The 23,907-nt window shown below is 42.3% G+C and overlaps 1 protein-coding gene across 1 annotated transcript in view; it reads left to right on the top strand.

Moving 5' to 3' along the window:
* The window catches only part of LOC308286184 (uncharacterized protein), a gene marked incomplete at both ends in the record, with an annotated part of 44,224 nt that overhangs the window by 8,621 nt on the left and 11,696 nt on the right, over positions 1-23,907 (top strand). The window contains 2 exons of the mRNA XM_080727145.1: positions 10,706-10,829; positions 19,372-19,476. Of these exons, the coding sequence (XP_080583271.1) occupies positions 10,706-10,829; positions 19,372-19,476 (229 nt within the window). The remainder of the gene's footprint in view (positions 1-10,705; positions 10,830-19,371; positions 19,477-23,907) is intronic.

Raw genomic sequence — 23,907 nt, 5'->3', positions numbered from 1 at the left:
AGTAGACAGAGGGGCGGGGCTAGGCAAAAGTACGGCAGAGTTATGTGTGAGAGCCATAGACTGTAGAAAAATATGGATGAAGCAAAGCCATTGGTTTCTATGCAGCGCAAATGGCCCTTTCTACCCCTTGGAATGGGTGTCGCCATCATAGAATTGTAAAGGCATCAGAGATGCTATTGGCTGCCAACGGTCACGTGCAACGCAGGGATACATGGGAGAATGTGGTCGGAGCCTCCCGAAATACAGCACACGAAGAAGAACACAGCCGGCTGGTATCAGTTTAGTTGGCCACGCCCCCCCCCCCCCCCCCCGCAACTTTATCATTTATTTTAAAATACATTGGACCAAATTTCGACAAAACGAATATGATGGTGATCGAAAGGCAATTTTTAACTAGCGATAGGAACAATACAGTATTCATGAAAATGTTAATTAAGGTTAGAAAACGAAAGGGGAAAATGAATGGGATCCAATGGAGGGCAATTATTTTTGCGATCGGCCGGGGGGGGAAACAGCGCAACTAGCGGCCAATCATAGGAAGTTTTAGTTCCGTATTGGAGTCATTTTAAATCGGCAGAACTATGCCCCTGGTGAGAGCCAAGTAGTTTATTGCATTGTTGACCCCACTCATGGAAGAGTGTAGGTATTGCTAGGTCATGCATCCAAGGGTTGATTTTTGGTTTAAATAAACTGCACAAAAGTGCAGTCTTGAATTCGGTACATTATATCTAATAATACCAATTGGCATAGGGTTTTATATCATCTTCACCGTTGATCTGATCTACTCACATGTTGATGTTGAAGGGTTTTTCAAAATAATAAAACAAGCAAAGAAATGTAGGTATAAGAGGTAAGGCATGGATGATAATACAGCTTTAAGTCTCCATCCGAGAGACGATATACAGACGTGTTGGCACGTTTATGGTAAGCAGAAAGGAATAGAATAGAATAGAATATAGAATAGAATAGAATATGGCCCCACGCCTTGAATATGAATATATGAATGTGAAAATCTCTGTCCGTCTGTGTGTTTTAAACATGATGGATTCGCTGAACACAGGCCCCTGGTTCTGGTGATTGATATTGGTTGAGATTTTACAAAAGTGTTCCATTTCAGTCAAGCAGCCACAAGTCAATTTATTGATAGAATAGTTCACTTTGTGATACAAGCACCAAATTTGGCATGAACAATGCCTAGGACCTACTTGTTCAGAAAAAGCAAGTTAGCCACTCAATTAAAAACAAATAGGGTTGGGGTCCCATTGACTTTCTATACAGTAAAATAATACAAAAACAATAATCTGCTTCAAATAGCATGTGAGGGGTCAAACTAGGGGTTTTTCATGGTGCTGAATCCATAGTAAGCATCTGTTTTGCACAAAAAACACTCCTTGGGCTAGAAAGTCCACCACAACACTATGGTTTAGTGATGAGTCATCACTTTTCACCATGGTTTTCACGCTTTTGTGGGGGCCTTTCTGCCCAAGGAATGTTTTTCGTGCAAAACAAATGCTTGCATTGGATTCAGGCTCATGAAAAACCCCTAGTTTGACCCCTCACTTGCTACTTAAAGCAGATTTATTTTGTTAGAAAGTCAATGGGACCCCAACCCTATTTGTTTTTAATTGAGTGGCTAACTTGCTTTTTGGAAAAAGTAGGTCCAGAGGAAACTTTGCGCAAAATTTGGTGCTTGTATCACAAAGTGAACAATTATCTCTGTAGCCGCCGGCTTTATGACAGCAATGATATTCACCAATATGGCCGTCTCTGTTGGGCAGAAACCTCTTTTTCTTTTTCTTTTCTTTTTAAAGAAACGTTAAAATATAGAGATAAGAGGTTTCTGCCATTCTGTGGATGTGGCCCTCTGGAGTGACTGTAAAAATATAGTGTCCCTCTCCATCATTGCCCACCCCTGCATTAGGTGAGAAAGCAGAATTTGACAGGTCTACAGTGGTTGACCGATAATACAGGAAACCGTCTACTCCAGTACCCTATGTACAAGAACCTCATGACTGGACATATGGGTTTGGAACCCCATGATGGGGGCTTGCCTGGTCTGAGGGACTTCCTGATGAAAATACGTCCTGACAACGCCCTAGTGAGTCTTTAGTTTCATTCTATTTTTAAAGGTAGGGTAAGTGATTTTTCATTGGTTAAAATAAGTGTTAAATAGCTCTGTATTGGTGTATTCTTATAGTACTCATTGCTATAGAGTGTTTGTTCAGCAATGGGAGTCTCCATGTCTCCAGTCCCCAAGTCTCCAGCTCTGAAATTAAACATAAAATTGTTGTTCAGGTCGGTGTGCCAATCTTATCCAATCAGGATAGAGAACTCAGACAGGATAACCCTGTTACTTAACAAACACTCTACACTGTTTAACACATTTAATATGAGTATTTTTAAATTGGAACAAACGAAATAGTACAGCGGCTAACAGCAGTATTTTGGGAGAATCGTTCACTTGGTGATACAAGCTTGAAAATTGGTACACATCATCTTTGGAGGCCACTCTTCGATTTAAGAAACCGAGACACTTGAAAATCAAAGATGGCGGCCCCCAAAATTCAAGATGTCCGTCCGAAAACATGGTTTTTCCATTATAACTACAAGTGCATTGATTTTAAGATCCATAAATGTATTAAAGTTGAATATAAAGTTGGGCATCGCAGATATTTTGGTACCAAGTACATGTCTTTATCTATTTCAGTTCTTGAGATACAGCAAATAGGTGAACCGGAGTCTGTAAAAGTACCTATATGCTGTATCTCAAGAACTGCTTGGTACCAAAACATCCGCAATGCACAACTTTATATTCAACGTTAATACATTTATGGGTCTTAACATCAATGCATTTAGAGTTATAAAGGAAAAGACATGTTTTCGGACGGACATCTTGGATTTCGGGGGCCGCCATCGTTGATTTGTAAGTGGCCCGGTTTCTTAAATCGAAGAGTGGCCTCCAAAGATGATGCGTACCAATTTTCAGGCTCGTATCACCAAGTGAACGGTTCTTTACTTAAAAAACAACAAAGCTGATCTTTTCAGACAGGACTCTTCTTCTGCTGAAAAAAATTGGGCCCAAGTGTCAATATTTTTGTGGCCACCATTACTTTTCAGCACGGCTATAATATAACCCTCTTGGGCATGGAGTTCACCAGAGCTTCACAGGTTGCCACTGAGACCTTGCACTCCTCCACCTTCCATTTGAGCCATCACCTTTACCCCCAGCTCCTTTATTAAGGCAGCGTCGTCTTGGAGGTGTGTTTGGGGTCGTTATCATGTTGGAATACTGCCCTGCGGCCCAGTTTCCGGAGGGAGGGGATCATGCTCTGCTTCAGTATGTCCCAGAACATTTTGCCATTCATGGTTCCCTCAATGAACTGTAGCTTCCCAGTGCCAGCAGCACTCATACAGCCCCAGACCATAACACTCCCACCACCATGCTTGACTGTAGGCACTACACACTTGTCTTTGTACTACTCACCTGGTTGCCACCACACATGCTTGACACCATCTGAACAAAATAAGTCATCATCATAACTCATCAGAACACAGGACAGGGTTCCAGTAATCCATGTTCTTTGTTTGCTTGTCTTCAGGTGGTCTGTAGGGATCTTGGCTGCGGGGCACCTTCAGTCCTCCAGGGGGCGCTCTACACAGTTTGTGGGCTTTCTTGTGCATCATCATTAGAAGAGGCTTTCTTTTTGGACGGCAGCCAAACAGACCAATTTGATGCAGAGTGCGGCATACGGTCTCAGCACTGACATGCTGACCCCTCACCCCTTCAACGTCTGGGTCTGGGGCTGTATGAGTGCTGCCGGCACTGGGAAGCTACAGTTCATTGAGGGAACCATGAATGGCAACTTTTTCTGGGACATACTGAAGCAGAGCATGAACCCCTCCCTTCGTAAACTGGGCCGCAGGGCAGTATTCCAACATGATAACATCCCCAAACACACCTCCAAGACGAGGCTGCCTTAATAAAGGAGCTGAGGGTAAAGACTGGCCAAGCATGTCTCCAGACCTAAACACTATTGAGCATCTAAGCATGTCTCCAGACCTAAACACTAATGAGCATCTGTGGGGCATCCTCAAATGGAAAGTGGAGGAGTGCAAGGTCTCTAACACCCACCAGCTCCGTGATGTCATCATGGAGGAGTGGAAGAGGGTTTCAGTGGCAACCTGTGAAGCTCTGGTGAACTTCATGCCCAAGGTTATAGCAGTGCTGAAAAGTAATGGTGGCCACAAGAATATTGACACTTGGGCCCAATTTGGACATACTTTACTAGGGGTGTACTGACAGTCCTCCTTGAGAAGCTTCTGCTTTGAGGGTTCAGCAGAAGACGAGTCCTGTCTGAAGAAATCAGCTTTGTTTGCTTCGAAGTGAAGAACCGTTCACTTGGTGATACGAGCCTGAAAATTGGTACACATCATCTTTGGAGGCCTCTCTTCGATTTAAGAAACCGAGCCACTTGAAAATCAAAGATGGCGGCCCCCAAAATCCAAGATGTCCGTCCGAAAATGTGTTTTTTCCTTTATAACTCCAAATGCATTGATTTTAAGACCCATAAATGTATTGAAGTTGAATATAAAGTTGGACATTGCGGATATTTTGGTACCAGGTACATGTCTGTATCTATTTCAGTTCTTAAGATACAGCATATAGGTGCACCAGAGTCTGTAAAAGTACCTATATGCTGTATCTCAAGAACTGCAATAGAGACACATACTTGGTACCAAAACATCCGCAATGCCCAGCTTTATATTCAACTTCAATACATTTATGGGTCTTAAAATCAATGCATTTGGAGTTATAATGGAAAAACCACGTTTTCGGACAGACATCTTGGATTTTGGGGGCCGCCATCTTTGATTTTCAAGTGTCTCGGTTTCTTAAATCGAAGAGTGGCCTCCAACGATGATGTATTGTGTACCAATTTTCACGCTTGTATCACTAAGTGAACGATTGCTCCTGTTATCCACTGTACTAAAATTAAGTAACACCTAGGCAAAACTATTGAGTTCATACTAGTCAAAAAATATTGAGTTAGCTACTACTCTGTAATTGGTTCTAATATAATAATAAATATAGCTGCAGGCAGCGATAAAGTGGCCAAGCCAGGAAAAAGTAGTAAAGGAAAAAAGCAGCAGGAAAAAAGCAGGAAAAGCAAGATAAGTGGGAAAAGAAATCAAAGAAAAAATAAAAGCAGTGTTCTTCTGAGTACAGGTCTCCGGCAGGTCAGGTAGGTTTTTTTGGCCTCCTGGTGGCGCTATAATAGGCCAATGTGAAAAGGGTGCCACGTGTTCTTGAGCCTTTCACGGCAATCAGACGCTGCATTCGTGATTTGAGGCATTTTGTTCCAAAAATGTGTTATGCAAAAGTTGACCCGCTGGTGGAGCTATAACAGGCCAATGTGAGAAGGGTGGCATCTGTTCCTTGACCTAGTGGGAATGTGCCTGCAACATTTATGTTCATGTGTTCATGATTTGAGGCGTTCACTTTATCGCTGCTTGCAGGTATATTATTATTATTGTTATTATTATTACCCTTATTATTATTATTTATTTATTTATTTTTGGTGCACTTCATAGGCATGTTAGATAAAGGTCCTTAGATTGCGTGTAGAATGTTTCATGCAAATCGCTCAAAAATCCCAGGATAAAAACGGGTTTAAGCATTTTACAAACTGCTCAAAATTATATAGCGCCCCCCTTTGGCCATTTCGGGTAAGATTGATTTCAGTGCTATTTGGACTAACCCTCTACAGTATTTCATCATGAAAATGTTATTTTGCATGTATGTTTTTGAGGCAGAAGAATAATTTTCATAAAACTGCAATATTCATTGAATTATTAAAAAAGAATGTTTCAATTTAAAAGAAATCCGATTAGACCGATCTTTAGATTTTGGTCCAAAGTTCATGTAAAAAAAGTTGTGTGGCAAAGTTGTTCGGCATGAGGAGACGCATATGTGTCCAGGTTTCATGGCTGTATGTCAAATAGAGCATGAGCTATACCTGTTAAAAGTTTGCACTTTCAAAGGCTTCCTACAGCGCCACCCTTTGGCCAAGTGTTGTAAAAAGTAATAGCACACGTCACCACAGTAAGCTGAACACATTAAAGTTTGAATGGTGTTTTTCGGTGTAAATATGTAGGAGTTGATAGGTGCCAAAGATTTGAGGAGAACTTACTTGACTGACTGATATGACTGATAGACTAGAAAAATAGCAATTTGGGAAATTGCGAGTGTGGTTGCCCGCCCCGCCCGGCGCGAGTCGCGGGGATGCACCGCCGTGACCCAGAGGAAAACGCCGGGGCCCGAGGGAGACGATGTCGGGACGGATACCGTCGGGGGCGCGTGATGCGCGATTCTGAAAGGTGCCGTTCGGATCCTGCGTTTGTGATGTAAGGATACGGCGTCTTGTTTTTAAGAAATGGGCTCCTCCCACAAGTTTCGCCAAGCGATTGCGTTGTCCTGTCGCTCCCGAGATCCTTTGTGTTTCGTTTTGAGAGGGTTGTGTCGTTCGTGGCGCCCCCTATGGGTCGAAGTGGAACTGCTTTTGGGAATTTGTTGAGTATACCACCCGCGACTTGTGGAGAAAATTTGGTGTTGACTGGACGTTTCGTTCATGATTCATGGCTATTTTTTGCAAAACAGGCACCTCCCGTTAACTTTGGAAGCCTGTTACAGACGAACGGTATGGACTATCGAAATATCGCTTGAATATGTTTATCGCATCGGTGCAGAGATATTGTGTACCGATTTTTGTGACATTTGGAGAAAATATGTGGGAAAAGGAGCAAAAAGTGTGTTTTGAAGAAAATTCAAAATGGCGGAAAATCTATCCTGACGCAAATGGGCGGGACCTATATGGGTTATAGGCCAAAACGTAAAGTGGGCTGTTATAGCACCACCATGAGGCCGACTGATGTAATAATTTTTTAATACATTCTAGGAATTATTATAAATCTTCCCCCCTAATATTGTAAATTTAGGCCTTACGGTTTCCGAGAAGAAATAAATACTTGAACGGCAGAATTTTCGATTCCCATTATAAGTCAATGGGGAAAATTAATTCACTAATAAAGTAATATCAATTAAACTATACAACCTTTCTCTTAGCAAAATGATAGCACACGATTCCCGATGAATCCGGTCGATTTGACGTATGGCGCGAGTGTGTAGCGCAAGAACTGTGGGAGGAGATGACGAACAAACTTTGGTCACTCTAGTAAGTCATAAAGTTTCCCCAGGACTATAGTGTGTTGTCCTGTTAGGGCAACCACACTAATAAAGTTTCCCCAGGACTATAGTGTGTTGCCCTGTTAGGGCAACCACACTAATAAAGTTTCCCCAGGACTATAGTGTGTTGCCCTGTTAGGGCAACCACACTAATAAAGTTTCCCCAGAACTATAGTGTGTTGCCATGTTAGGGCAACCACACTAATAACGTTTCCCCAGGACTATAGTGTGTTGCCCTGTTAGGGCAACCACACTAATAAAGTTTCCCCAGAACTAGTGTGTTGCCATGTTAGGGCAACCACACTAATAAGTTTCAGCGAGCCCACAATTAAAACTCATTTACTGCCACATGACGAGATACAAAGGTCCGTCCAATGCGCCACCAATGAGTTTGATGAGACATAATTTCATATAATTTAATCGAAAGACATGCGTCATCATTTAATTGATGGTGCGGACCCGCTCTAGAGACTCTAGCTCTAGACTAAATGCAATCTCCATTGTCTCGGGCTCATTCTCCCATTTGGCAGGAAAATGCCAATTTCTCTGTTTGTTGATCTTGTCTGACTTCACTATTGAAACGGTTCAGAGCTCGCTCGCCACCTGCCTGGACATTCTTTGTCACACAAACAAAGGATTTCTTTCTTCTGTACGGCGGTGTACCACAGAAAGCACAACATTAGTGCGATCGTGCACAATGGACACTGTGTGACCACATTGAAAGATAATAAATAACTAGAAAAGAAAATTTCAAAGAAATTTTAAGTGTGCCTGCAGCTCGCTATTTGTGTGCAACCTGTGGGACCACCTACTGAGTTTGAGACCAGTAATGTGTTGGGAAGTGGAGTTATGGCTGTTTAAAGCCCAGCCAATTGGAAGACAGAGGGGGCGGGGCTTAAACAATTACAGCTCATTCCTATTGGCCATCTAAGTACACACAACAAGTTTCGAGACGGTACCATGCTGCAAACTGGAGATATAGCCGTTTAAAGCTCAGCCAATAGGAAGCTAGGGGCGGGGCTTAAGAGGGGGCGGGGCTTAAGTAATACGTCCCTATTGGCCGTTTAAGTCCAGACACCAAGTTTCAAGACTGTACCATGCTGTGAACTGGAGTATTGGCTGTTTAAAGCCCGACCAATAGGAATACAGAGGGGGCGGGGCTTAATTACAGCTTATCCCTATTGGCCGGAAAAAGACCAAAGTTGTGTGAGCATTTTAAATTTTAAATGACGTTGCTAGGCAAAAGTATGGCAGAGTTATGTGGCGCCAAAGTTTCTGTTTTTTTTTTTCCCGAGTCCCCCATTCAAAGTCAATGGAGGTTTTTGCGCGTAGTTTTTTGCGAATTACGTTGCCATGGTAACGCGGATCGGAAAGAAAAGTAATAGTACACCATTCCCGGCCGAGCCGCACATTTTGATGTATATATTGCAGGGGTGGCGTAAATCGTGCGGCAGTTATTACATGCCAAAGTTTCCCCCATTCTAAGTCAATGGGGTTTTTTGGCGTCGTTTTTTGCGAATTACGTCGCAATGGTAACGCGGATCGGAAAGAAAAGTAATAGCACCCCATTCCCGGCCGAGCCGCACGTTTTGATGTATATATTGCGGCGGTGGCGTAAATCGTGCGGCACTTATTACGTGCCGAAATTTTGTGGCGACATTATGTACTTACTTACTTACTTACTTAAGTATGGCGGATTACAATAAGTGTTTTGCCATTGCATGGCAGGCACACTTAATAAATGTGGCAAAATAAACGTCTATTTTTTAACAACAAAAATATCACTTAACCTACCTTTAAGCTGCAATGTTAAACTGATTTAAACTAATTGTCATGGTTTGGTGTCATCAGCTGATGGAGTTTTGGGAGCTGATGCTTGGGTGTGCGTTTCCGGGTTCTGCATGGGATGGTTTTCTACCGGAGTGTACTGGACAAGAGGACCTGGCAGAAGTATCATACATGTTTGATAATTCAGACAGTCTAGAGTACAGTGTGTACAAGGCTGTGTATGCTCTGGCCCATGCACTTCATGACATGTTGCAATGTGTGCCAGGAAGAGGGCCTTTCATTGGGCACAGCTGTGCCAGCCTGCAGTCAATACAACCATGGCAGGTATGATATGAATTCAGACTTTTAAGCCAGGCTCTCCCAGATTAGTCCACTTGCCAGAATGTGAACCCTGGCATATTGAGTACACCACGGTTTTATGTTAGAAATGTTGAGTATGGGTCCCCAGCATGTAGAAACTGACGGATGCTAACTTGCATATGTTGAGCAATTTTCATAATTTGCATAATTAGCTTTAATTAGCATAATCACCTATAATAATGGAAAATATGTCAAAAACTGATTGGCCGATTTGAACAATATTGGAGTGGTTTTGGGGGTTGTTGAGGATGCTAAATCCATTTGTGACATTTTCTAAATTCAAAATGGCCTTTTAAATCGGAAATGGCCATATACCAACTTAAATTGGGATGATTTTGATACTTTTTTGTTGATTTTCCAAATGATGAAGTGACTATTTTTGGTATATTGTGGCAGTCATTGTTCTAATAATTAGTGTGGATTGTCTACATTTTGCTTTTGAAATGCAGATAATGTATAAGCATATGAATAACCACATTTATAATTTAATTCATAATCAAAATCAACAAAAAAGTATCAAAATCATCCCAATTTAATTGGTATATAGCCATTTCCGGTTTAAAACATCTGTTTTGAATTTAGACAATGTCAGAAATGGATTCAGCATCCTCAATAACTCCCAAAACCACTCCAATATTGTTCAAATCGTCCAATCAGTTTTTGACATATTATCCATATAGTTGATTATGCTAATTAAAGCTAATTATGCAAATTATGAAAATTGCTCAACATATGCAAGTTAGCATCCGGCAGTTTCTAAATGCTGGGGACCCATACTCAACATTTCTAACATAAAACATTGGTGTACTCAACATGTCCGGGTTCACAATGGGGCTCTATGGGCTGGCAAGTAGACTAGATCAGAAAGCGGGTGAGCAATTCCCCGTCCACCACTGCAATATAATGTTTATGTTGTTTTGTAAATAGCTGCATAATAACTGCAAGGGTGTCATTGAAAGTGTGTCTTATACACAATGTCTAGCTTGCGTATTACATGGAAAAGGTCAACTTCACGACTACAACTGGGGTCGGGGAAAATGTATTGTTTGATGAGCATGGAACTGCTTTACCGACCTATGATGTCATGAACTGGGAGTGGTTCCCTGATGGAAGTCTAAAAGTACAAAAAGTAGGTGTGTTCAAGAAGTCAGCTTCCGGAGATGAAGAACTCATACTTGATGAAGACAGAATCTTCTGGAGCTTTGAATCCACAGAGGTCACTTCAGCTTTCTAAAATAACTAATGTTGATCTCATGATGTGAATGTGAGTTTAGAATGAGATTGCAGACTGATCGTAGATAATATCCTCTGCAGCCTCCTCGGTCAGTGTGCAGTGAGAGCTGCTCCCCTGGAACCTGGAAGGCCTTGAGGAAAGGAAAACCTGTGTGCTTCTTTGACTGCTTTGCCTGTGTTGATGGAGAGATCAGCAATCAGACAGGTTAGTTAAGTGTGCCTGCCATGCAATGCAATGGCAAAACACTTATTGTGATCCGCCATACTTATTAAGTGTGCCTGCCATGCAATGCAATGGCAAAACACTTATTGTAATCCACCATACTTATTAAGTGTGCCTGCCATGCAATGCAATGGCAAAACACTTATTGTAATCCGCCATACTTAAAGCTATACTGTGTAAGTTGCTCAACTTGTGGTCAGTAGCTCTATAGCAAACCTCGGTCGCGTCCGCGTCTTTCGGCCGTTTTTCGGTTCTCACACCCCCACGTCTGCCTCCACCTCGCCGAGATCTATCTTTTGAGGGGTCCCTGGTTCCTGTGCGTTCAGCCATTCCGGAGATACACTCCTTCACCCATGCTTCACCGTGCACCCGAGTATAGAGACACACGGGCGGCTACAAATATGGCCGCCATAGCGACCCCACTTCAAGATGCGCTGTGATTGGCCGGCAGTGTATAACCCTCGCTGTGATTGGCTGGTAGTGTGATGACGCAATTTTTCCGCGAAAACCGGTCCCCGGTAGGGATCATAGAAAACATATAAAGAGAAGGCTTTAGAAGCTGAAAATAACGGAGTGGGGGTTCTAAAACTTTAGCGATTTAACAGTTAGTACAATTTTAAGATTTGTTTTTATAAAAAAAGTTACATGGTATAACTTTAAGTAAGTATATGTTCTTGCAAATTTCGGCACGTAATAACTGCCGCACGGTTTATGCCACCCCCGCAATATATACATCAAAACGTGCGGCTCGGCCGGGAATGGGGTGCTATTACTTTTCTTTCCGATCCGCGTTACCATTGCGACGTAATTCGCAAATAACGACGCCCAAAAACCCCATTGACTTAGAATGGGGGAAATTTCGGCACGTAATAACTGCCACACGATTTACGTCACCCCCGCAATATATACATCAAAATGTGCGGCTCGGCCGGGAATGGTGTGCTATTACTTTTTCTTTACGATCCGCGTTACCATGGCAACGTAATTCGTAAAAAACTAAGCTCAAAACCCCCCATTGACCTTGAATGGGGGACTCTGAAAAAACCCCAGAAAATTTGGCCCCACATTACTCTGACATACTTTTGCCTAGCAACGTCACTTAAACTTTAAAATGCACACACAACTTTGGTCTTCTTCCGGCCAATAGGGATAAGCTGTAATTGATTAAGCCCCGCCCCCTCTGTAACAGGAAGTGCCTCTACATCTCATGAACCGTTTGTCGTACAGACGCGTGGATGGCGTCATATGACTTGATTAAGAGTCCTTAACCTTAATTGGGGCCTATTTTGCCAAACAGGAAGTGCCCCTCACCAAAAAGGAAGTGACCCTTTATCTCATGAACCGTTTGTCGTACAGACTTGTGGGTGGCGTCAAATTACTTGATTAAGAGTCCTTAACCTTAATTGGGTCCTATTTCACCAAACAGGAAGTGCCCCTCACCAAACAGGAAGTGACCCTATATCACATGAACCGTTTGTCGTACAGACTTGTGGGTGGCGTCAAATGACTTGATTTAGAGTCCTTAACCTTAATTAAGTGTGCCTGCCATGCAATGCAATGGCAAAACACTTATTGTAATCCGCCATACTTATATATATATATATATATATATATATATATATAATGTTCTGCCAGAATTTCGGCACGTAATAACTGCCGCACGATTTAAGCCACTGCCGCAATGTATACATCAAAACGTGCGGCTCGGCTGGGAATGGGGTGCTATTACTTTTCTTTCCGATCCGCATTACCATTGTAACGTAATTCGCAAAAAACTACGCCAAAAAACCCCATTGACTTAGAATGGGGGAAATTTTGGCACGTAATAACTGCCGCACGATTTACGCCACCCCAGCAATATATACATCAAAATGTGCGGCTTGGCCGGGAAGGGTGTGCTATTACTTTTTTTTCCGATCCGCATTACCATGGCGACGTAATTCGTAAAAAACTACGCTCAAAAACCCCCATTGACTTTGAATGGGGGACTCTGAAAAAAACCCTGAAACTTTGGCCCCACATTACTCTGACATACTTTTGCCTTGCCACTTAAACTTTAAAATGCACACACAACTTTGGTCTTTTTCAGGCCAATAGGGATGAGGTGTAATTGATTAAGCCCCGCCCCCTCTGTAACAGGAAGTGCCCTTCGCCAAACAGGAAGTGCCTCTTTATTTCATGAACCGTTTGTCGTACAGACGCGTGGGTGGCGTCATATGACTTGATTAAGAGTCCTTAACCTTAATTGAGGCCTATTTCGCCAAACAGGAAGTGCCCCTCACCAAACAGGAAGTGACCCTTCATCTCGTGAACCGTTTGTCGTATAGACTCGTGGGTGGCGTCAAAAGACTTGATTAAGAGTCCTTAACCTTAACTCTTTTAGTGCCACCCGTTCACCACTAGAGGGTGCCCCAGGTGCCATAGAAAATCCCATAGAGATATGCTGGTATATGCAGAAGCCCTGCAGCCATGACTTGCCTGAACACTTTCCTTTGTGCATGTACAGGAAGAGGATGAAGTTAGCTTGAAGTTAGCTATTGGCTACCAAGCATTTTAGAAGCCTTATTTTCGTCAACTTAGCCATGATTAAACCTTGCACACCTCATGCATGGGAAAAAAACAGAGAAGAATGAGCTCTAAAAAATCCAATGCAATCCTGGATTGCATTGGAGTGGATTTGTGCAGTTTGTTCACAGCTTTCAAACAAAAAAATCCGATTGGAAATCCGTTCAGGCATTCTTGAGATAATCGCCATTATGTTTTACATGTTATGTAAACAAACATGGCTGCCCTGTATGTTAGATGGGGTTGTATGGGGGTGGAACATGCAAAATCGCGATTGAAATCATGTTCACTAGATTTGATGGGGTAAAAAATTTATTCGGTTTTGGCATTTCTTAATACGTTTTAAAAAACCGAACTTTTTCGGTTTTGGCACTGGATGAGTTAATTGGGGCCTATTTCGCCAAACAGGAAGTGCCCCTCACCAAACAGGAAGTGACCCTTTATCTCGTGAACCGTTTGTCGTACAGACACGTGGGTGCCGCCATATGACTTGATTAAGAGTCCTTAACCTTAATTGGGGCCTATTTGGCCAAACAGGAAGTGCCCCTCTCCAAACAGGAAGTGACCCTATATCTCATGAACCGTTTGTCGTAAACACGCGTGGGTGGCTTCATATGACTCGATAAAGAGTCCTTGACCTTAATTGGTGATTTCTTCACCAAACAGGAAGTGCCCTTCACCAAACAGGATGTGCCTCTATACCTCATGAAACGTTTGTCGTACAGTCGATAATGTTAAAGCTAATGCAAAAAATGCTAATGTTAAAAAATCTAACGCTAATCTAACGCTAATGCTAACACCAAAAAAATCTAACGCTAATGCTAACACCAACCGCTATACAAGGTTGCACACACAGCTGCAGGCACACTTAAATTTCTTAGAAATTTTCTATTCTAGTTGGGGCCTATTTTGCCAAACAGGAAGTGCCCCTCACCAAACGGGAAGTGACCCTTTATCTCATGAACCGTTTGTCGTACACACTTGTGGGTGGCGTCAAATGACTTGATTAAGAGTCCTTAACCTTAATTGGTGCCTCCTTCGCCAAACAGGAAGTGGGTCTATATCTCATCGATCGTTTGTCGTACAGAGGTGTGGGTGGTGTCATATGACTTGATTAAGAGTCCTTAACCTTAATTGGTGCTTCCTTCGCCAAAAAGGAAGTGCCCTTCGCCAAACAGGAAGTGCCTCTATATCTCATCGACCGTTTCTCGTACAGATGTGTGGGTGGGGTAATATGATTTGATTAAGAGTCCTTAACCTTAATTGGTGCTTCCTTCGCCAAACAGGAAGTGCCCTTTGCCAAACAGGAAGTGCCTCTATATCTCATGAACCGTTTGTCGTATAGATGTGTGAGTGGTGTCATATGATTTGATTAAGAGTCCTTAACCTTAATTGGTTTAATTGGCTGAAACTTGATTGTTCCTTTTCTGGCTATTACTCATCAACCGTTTGTCATACAGAGTTGTGGCTGGTGTCATATGACTCCCTTAATTGGTTTAACTTAGCCCCGCCCCCTCTTCTGATTGGCTGAAGCTTTATTTGGTCATAACTCCACTTCCCAACACGTTACTGGTCTCAAACTTGGTGGGTGGTCCCACGGCCCAAATGGGTAACCACTAGAGCTAACCACTACTCCCACTAATGCTAAAGCTAAAAATGCTAATGGTAAAAATTCTAATACTATTTTCACTATTACACTATTACACTTATTACACTATTACACTTATCACAATATTACACTATTACACATATTACACTATTACACTTATTACACTATTACACTTATTACGCTATTACGCTATTACACTATTACACTATTACACTTATTACACTATTACACTTATTACACTATTACACTATTACACTTATTACACTATTACACTTATTGCACTATTACACTATTACAGTTATTACACCTAGACACAGTTACACTATTGCACTTATTACAAACCATTGAAAAGATAGCAAATTGGAACTATCAATAATCGACCAATCAGAAGAGGGGGCGTGGCTAACTTAAACCAATTAAGAACAAGGACTTTGAATCAAGTAAAATGACACCACCCACAAGTTTGTGCGACAAACGGTTGATGAGTTCTAGCCAAAAAAAGGAACAATCAAGTTGCTGACTTCCTGTTTGGTTTCGGACGTGGCGCCAAGAGACTTTTTCGTGAGTCCGGACATGATACAGGTGTTTACCGATTTTTGTACGTGTAGGTGAAACCGTATAGTGGGGCTGCGCCGTTAAGATTTTCTAGGGGGCGCTGTTGCGCCATTAAGCCACGCCCCCTTTTGTTTGTTTTTTAATGCAAAAATGTTCGCCACTTGTAATGTGTGTGCAAAATTGGGCAACTTTTGGAGTATGTTTGGTGCCTCAAAAACGCGATTCATTCGGCGGAAGACACACTACTGTGAGGTCCCTATTGTAATTGCAAAGATTATTAAAGCTGCAAGCAGCAATGACTAGGCCCTCGCAGCTCTACCCACGTCACAAGGGGCAGCAGCCAATCGGAAGAGGGGGCGGGGTTAGTTAAGCCAATTAAGCTTAAGGACTCTTAATCAAGTCATATGACACCACCCACACGTCTGTACGACAAATGGTTCATGAGATAAAGAGGCACTTTCTCTTTGGTGAAGGGCACTTCCTGTTTGGTGAAGGAAACACCAATTATGGTTAAGGACTCTTAATGAAGTCATATGACGCCGCCCACACGTCTGTATGACAAACGTTTCATGAGATAAAGAGGCACTTCCTGTTTGGTGAGAGGCACTTCCTGTTTGGCGAAATAGGCCCCAATTATGGTTAGGGACTCTTAATCAAGTCATTTGACGCCAACCACACATCTGTACGACAAATGGTTCTTGAGATAGAAGCACTTCCTGTTTGGTGAGGGGCACTTCCTGTTTGGTGAAATAGGCCCCAATTATGGTTAAGGACTCTTAATCAAGTCATTTGACGCCAACCACACGTCTGTACGACAAACGGTTCATGAGATAAAGAGGCACTTCCTGTTTGGTGAGGGGCACTTCCTGTTTGGCGAAATAGGCGCCAATTATGGTTAAGGACTCTCAATCAAGTCATTTGACGCCAACCACACGTCTGTACGACAAACGGTTCATGAGATAAAGAGGCACTTCTTGTTTGGTGAAGGCACTTCCTGTTTGCCGAAATAGGCCTCAATTATGGTTAAGGACTCTCAATCAAGTCATTTGACGCCAACCACACGTCTGTACGACAAACGGTTCTTGATAAAGAGGCACTTCCTGTTTGGTGAGGGGCACTTCCTGTTTGGCGAAATAGGCCCCAATTATGGTTAAGGACTCTTAATCAAGTTATTTGACGCCAACCACACGTCTGTACGATAGTCTCGCGAGGCCAGACTGTTGCCTCCGCGATTTTGGCAAATGCTCCCAGCATACAGTCTGACAAACCGGAATAGAAACGATGAGTGCGAGATAAAGCGGAAGTGAAGCCTCCTCGTCACTTCCGTTTCCGTCTCACATCGCACACATTTATCATTATATAAATAAAAATCATATAAACATGTTTAGCTTGCTGCTTAGCATAAATGACATTTTTCTTGAACGGTAATGCCCGTTTCCATTACTCACCGTTCGGGAGCTGCTGTTCCAGACTCTATATAGCATTCAGAGATTGTGGAATAGTTCTCTGGTTACGCAAGACTATCTGTACGACAAACGGTTGATGAGATAAAGAGGCACTTCCTGTTTGGTGAAGGGCACTTCCTGTTTGGCGAAAGAAGTTTGACGCTTCGCCATGGGCACGCCGTTTTACGAAAACTCACAATTCGCACAACTTTTCATCGTTAAGGTGTCTTGAGTATACCGAGCGAATTTGACGTGGATCCGATTAACCCCCTAGGAGGAGTTTGTTAAAGTGCGACACGTGAAAACGGCCAAAAATGCGCCAAAATGCCACAAATTAGTCAAAATGGCTGGCTTCCTGTTTGGTTTCGGACGTGGCGCCAAGAGACTTTTTTGTGAGTCCGGACATGATACAGGTGTTTACCGATTTTTGAACGTGTAGGTGAAACCGTATAGTGGGGCTGCGCCGTTGAAAGGCACGTAGGGGGCACTGTTGCACCATTAGGCCACGCCCCCTTAATTCTTTTTTTAAATACGTAATTTTTCGCCACTTGTGATGTGCGTGCAAAGTTGCGCAACTTTTGGAGTACGTTTGGCGCCTCAAAAACACGATTCATTCGGTGGAAGAAGAAGAATAATACAATAGGGTCCTCACTCACTGTGTGTGCTCGGGCCCTAATTATTATTCCCGATAAAGAAACGCGTTTTTGAGGCGCAAAACGTACTCCAAAAGTTGCGCAACTTTTCACACACATCAAGTGCCCCCTCTTCTGATTGGTCGATACTTGATTGTTCCTTTTTTTGGGTATTACTCATCAACCGTTTGTCGTACAAACTTCTGGGTGGAGTCATTTGACTTGTTTCAGAGTCCTTCACCTTAAATGGTTTAACTTGGCCCCACCCCCTCTTCTGATTGTCCGAAAATTGATTTGGGTTTATCTCTTCAAACGTTTGTCGTACAGGCTTGTGGGTGGAGTCATTTGACTTGTTTCAGAGTCCTTCAGCCTAATTGGTTTAACTTGGCCCCGCCCCCTCTTCTGACTGTCCGAAACTTTATTCGGGTTTATCTCATTAACCGTTTGTCGTACAGGCTTATGGGTGGCGTCATTTGACTTGTTTCAGAGTCCTTCAGCTTAATTGGTTTAACTTGGCTCCGCCCCCTCTTCTGATTGGCCGAAACTTTATTCGGGTTTATCTCGTCAACCGTTTGTCGTACAGGCTTGTGGGTGGAGTCATTTGACTTGTTTCAGAGTCCTTCAGCCTAATTGGTTTAACTTAGCCCCGCCCCCTCTTCTGATTGGCCGAAACTTTATTTGGGTTTATCTCGTCAACCGTTTGTCGTACAGGCTTGTGGGTGGAGTCATTTGACTTGTTTCAGAGTCCTTCAGCCTAATTGGTTTAACTTGGCCCCGCCCCATCTTCTGATTGGCTGAAACTTTATTTGGTTTTATCTCGTCAACCGTTTGTCGTACAGGCTTGTGGGTGGAGTCATTTGACTTGTTTCAGAGTCCTTCAGCTCAATTGGTTTAACGTGGCCCCGCCCCCTCTTCTGATTGGCCGAAACTTTATTTGGGTTTATCTCGTCAACCGTCTGTCGTACAGACTTTTGGGTGGTGTCATTTGACTTGTTTCAGAGTCCTTCAGCTTAATTATTTTAACTTAGCCCCACCCCTCTTCTGATTGGCTGCTGCCTCTTGTGACATGGGTAGAGCTGCGAGGGCCCGGTCATCGCTGCTTGCAGCTTTAATTTGTATTATTATTTTCAATAAGCATGTATGTGAATGTGAGTGAATGTGTGTGAGTATATGTATTGTATTGTATGTAAAAAAAATACATGTGGCGTGAACCAATAGGATCCATATATATATATATATATGTTACAGTACGTTTGGGTAACTCAGTACGTTCATGGTAAGAGCGCTTGTTTTGTCGTTTACCACACACCAATCACCACCAGATGGCGACGACAGCCATTCACTAGTGAAGGCGCTGACGTCACTCGTTTGCGACTCTCTTTCTTTATTTACTAGCCTAGCTCGGCAGTGTTTAGTCATTAGCTTACTATGCCTTACTCTAACCCTAACCCTAACCTTAACCTCAGTAAAACTATGCCTAACCCTAACCCTAACCTCCGTGGGGTGAGGCGCTATCATTCCTGCCGACGCGACGTTGTTGTGGCTCAAAGCGACCGATTGTTCCGCCCCGTGCCGCACGACGAGTGCTCCGTTTCTCGATCGTACTGTTTCTCTATCAAACCGTGACATATATATATATATATATATATATATATATATATATATATATATATATATATAAAAGACAATACTTTACTTGTCCTTGCTGTCTTTGTTAGACTCCACAGAGTGCACCAGTTGTCCAGAGTACTTCTGGTCCAATCCCCAGCGTGACCGCTGTGTCCCTAAGAAGGTGGAGTTCCTCTCCTACCACGAGGCCCTGGGTATCGCCTTGACAACCATGTCATTGCTAGGCACCCTTCTCTGCGCCGTTGTCCTGGGAATCTTCATCTATCATCGAGACACGCCCATGGTGCGCGCCAACAACTCAGAACTCAGCTTCCAACTGTTGCTGTCACTCAAACTATGTTTCCTGTGTTCTCTTCTGTTCATTGGACGTCCTCGGCTCTGGACTTGCCAAATGAGGCATGCAGCGTTTGGGATCATATTTGTTTGGGCTGTGGCTTGCATATTGGTAAAGACTATGGTGGTGTTGGCCGTGTTCAAGGCCTCCGAGCCTGGAGGAGCAGACATTATGAGGTTTTTCGGTGCCGTGCAGCAGAGAGAAACGGTTCTGGTTCTTACTGTCATTCAGGGAATTGTCTGCTTAGTCTGGCTCGTTTCTGCATCACCATTTCCTAATAAAAACACAAAATACCACAATCATAAGATAGTATATGAGTGTGATGTGGGATCAACAGCTGGTTTTGCAGTGCTGCTGGGTTATATCGGTTTACTGGCTCTCCTTAGCTTCCTCCTTGCATTCATGGCAAGGAATCTTCCAGACAACTTCAATGAAGCCAAGTTGATCACGTTCAGCATGTTGATCTTCTGTGCCGTGTGGATCGCCTTCATCCCAGCATATATCAGCTCTCCTGGCAAATATGCAGATGTGGTGGAGGTGTTTGCCATTTTAGCATCGAGTTTTGGCCTTTTAGGGGTGCTCTTTGCACCAAAGTGTTATTTAATGCTTTTCAAACCTGAGAGAAATACTAAGAAATCCATCATGGGCCGTGGTGCCACATAGATGTAGAAGCAGAAAATCTCTGATAATAAAGGTTGTTTTTTAGTAGCAATAACTGTATACCAGGGGTGTCCAAAGTCCGTACTGGTGGCCAAATGCGTCCCGAGGACAAATGTTATACGGCACGGGGCTTCATTCCTAAATTATATCATAAGCGGCCCGCCAGCAAATATATTTCCCCAGTGTATAATTTGTAAGGATTGTTCCCTATTCTGAGTCAAAGAAAGGCTATTTTATCTTTATTTTATGTGAATAATAACGCTAAATAAGGCTTAGTTATTTGTGTTTTGTCAAGAGAAGACACGTGACAAAAGACCATGCATTGATATTAAATATTGATGATGATAGTTAAATAAAATCGTTTAAATGTGATGCATATGTATGTGACTTTGTTATGGTGCGACCAAAAGTACATTATCTAATACGGCCCCCTTTGAAAAATGTTTGGACACCCCTGGTGTATGCAGTCTGGCCAGAGATGCAAACATCTATTAACTAGAAAATAAAATGTTAAGTGTGCCTGCAGCTCGCTATATGTGTGCAACCTTGTGTAGCGGTTGGTGTTAGCATTAGCATTACATTTTTTTAGCATTCATTAGCATTTGTAACATTAACATATTAGCTTTAGAATTTGTTCGCATTAGCATTTGTTAGCATTAGCATTACCATTACCATTTTTAACATTAGCTTTTTTAGAATTAGCATTTTTTATCATTAGCATTTTTTTATAATTAGCATTTTTATGATTAGCATTTTTAGCTTCAGCATTAGTGGAAGTAGCGGTTAGCATTAGCAGTTAGCCATCGAGGCCTTGGGACCACCCACCAAGTTTGAGACCAGTAACGTGTTGGGAAGTGTTATGGCCAAATAAAGTTTTGGCCAATCAGAAGAGGGGGCGTTAAACCAATGAAGGTGAAGGACTCTGAAACAAGTCAAATGACGCCACCCACAAGTCTGTACAACAAATAGTTGACGAGATAAAGTCAAATAAAGTTTCGGCCAATCAGAAGAGGGGGCGGGGCTAAGTTAAAACAATGAAGGTGAAGGACTCTGAAACAAGTCAAATGACGCCACCCACAAGTCTGTATGACAAACGGTTGACGAGATAAAGCCAAATACATTTTCGGCCAATCAAAAGAGGGGGCGGAGCTAAGTTAAACCAATTAAGCTGAAGGACTCTGAAACAAGTCAAATGACGCCACCCACAAGTCTGTATGACAAACGGTTGACGAGATAAAGCCAAAAAAGATTCGGCCAATCAGAAGAGGGGGTGGGGCATAGTTAAACCAATTAAGGTGAAGAACTCTGAAACAAGTCAAATGACACCACCCACAAGTATGTACAACAAACGGTTGATGAGTTAGAGCCAAATAAAGTTTCGGCCAATCAGAAGAGGGGGCGGGGCTAACCAATTAAGGTGAAGAACTCTGAAACAAGTCAAATGACACCACCCACAAGTCTGTAAGACAAACGGTTGATGAGTTAGAGCCAAACAAAGTTTCGGCCAATCAGAAGAGGGGGCGGGGCTAAGTTAAATCAATTAAGGTGAAGAACTCTGAAACAAGTCAAATGACGCCACCCAAAAGTTTGTACGACAAACGGTTGATGAGTTAGATCCAAATAGAGGAATAATCAAGTTTCGACCGATCAGAAGAGGGGGAGGGGCTACATCAGGGTTCCCCAATTAGTTTTCGCCAAGGGCCGAATTATGTCTAGGGTACCAAGCCGAGGGCCACAACATTGCGTGTGGCGACGGCGGTGTTCCTGCTACTCCAGCGACAATTCAGATATAGGCCTAGTAGTGCAGTGTTTCCAAAGTGCCTTTGGTGTGGCCTTTGAAATTTGACAGTGAAGTCATGATTGAAGGACTTTAAAACCTGTTTAATACCTCAAGAAATAAAATAAAATAGACCATTACAGCATCAAAAATAATCAACAAACTGTATAAAAAGTATGCATCTGTTGCAGCTAGTTGACAGTGCAGAGACATAATTGCCTTCCTTTGATCCATTAACAAGGGGCCGTTATTACTTATTGGCATCAGCTGCCAGCTGGACACAGAATCACCTTCCCTCTGCAGGGTTCTGTGTTTCTCTTTTCTCCAAAAGCCCTTGAATATGATTGAAAATGAGTAAGGATTACTGTGATTATGGTAAGCTTACGTTTCATATCGCACTCACCTTACCTGTAACTTTCACTACTCCCCGAAAATATTTTTTTTGACTGGGGTTGGTGGGGGCCGGACAGAACCCCCCGCGGGCTGCCTATTGGGGAACCCTGGGCTACGTCAAACCAATTAAGAACAAGTCAAATTGGGCGTGGCTAAGTAATAAGGGGCTTCAGCAATTACAGTTTGTCCCTATTGGCCAGAAAGATTCCAAAGTCGTGTGAGCGTTTTAAAGTTGAAATCACGTTGCAAGGCAAAAGTATGCCAAAGTATCTGTTTTGTTCTGCTTTCCCCCATTCAAAGTCAATGGGGTTTTTGCGAAATGCTAACAAATGCTAATGCTAACAAATGCTAATGCTAACAAATGCTCATGCTAAAAATGCTAATGCTAATGATAACTAATGCTAATGCTAACATAAGGTAATACTAAAAATGTTAATGCTAATGTTAAAAATGCTAATTCTAACGCTAACAATGCTAATGTTAGAAATGCTAATGCTAGTTAATGCTAAAATGCTAATGCTAGCTAATGTTAAAAATGCTAACACTGATGCAAAAATGTTAATGATAATGCAAAAAAATGCTAAAGATAATGCTAATAAATTTCTAATGCAAAAATGCTAATGTTAAAGCTAATGCTAAAAATGTTCATTTTAAAAATTCTAATACTAATGCTGATATTAACACATTGGCCGCCATTTTAACATTGACTGTATGGCTCTCCTGCCATTTTGTTTAATAAAAAAATTGATATATTTTTTTTATATTGACATTTTTCCTAAATTCTGTATTTTTTCGACAATGTCATACAGAACCTCAAATGAAACAGGACAAACTCTCGTCTCACCGAAAAATAAAATAAATAAATAAAAAGCTTTTTTTTCTATAGTTGCAGCCATCTCAAAATAGCCATTTTTGACCAAAATCCAGCTATAATTGAAAGAACTGGAGATATTGACCTTTTTGTGATTGATGGCTTTTCGAGCGAATAACTCAGTTGATATTTGTATTTATGGCGTCAGGCACTTATCAGATAAGTGTACTAATGTAATTATGTAATAGGAATTATTTTTAGAATTTTCTGTTTAGAAAAATGCAGAGAAAAATATTTTTATATGCTATGTCTGACCAAAAACAGCAAGTTCACATTGATATACTATTACTGCTACAGTATTCTACAAGTCTGCTACAAGTCACTTGGGGGCGCTGTCTCTCTGTTTCTGTGTGTAAATGCTAGTTGCGCTCTGTAGGCCTACAGGTGCACACACACACATTGACATCAAAGGGGGCATGAGTCTTTACAACCAGTAAGACTCCCTAATCGGGAGATAAGCGACCGTTGGTCGCTTATCTCCACAAATATCACAACCTCCACCTCTCACGTCATACGGGTAGCCATAGTTACACCTGGAATGTTGAATCTCCATATATGGAGATAACCTACGCATCACACAAAGTCTGACC

Source organism: Nannobrachium achirus (assembly GCF_963921795.1).
Source record: "Nannobrachium achirus genome assembly, chromosome: 5".
NCBI classification, from domain to species: domain Eukaryota; kingdom Metazoa; phylum Chordata; class Actinopteri; order Myctophiformes; family Myctophidae; genus Nannobrachium; species Nannobrachium achirus.
Note: the sequence above shows the minus strand (reverse complement) of the source record. Positions and strands in the feature narration are given on the sequence as shown.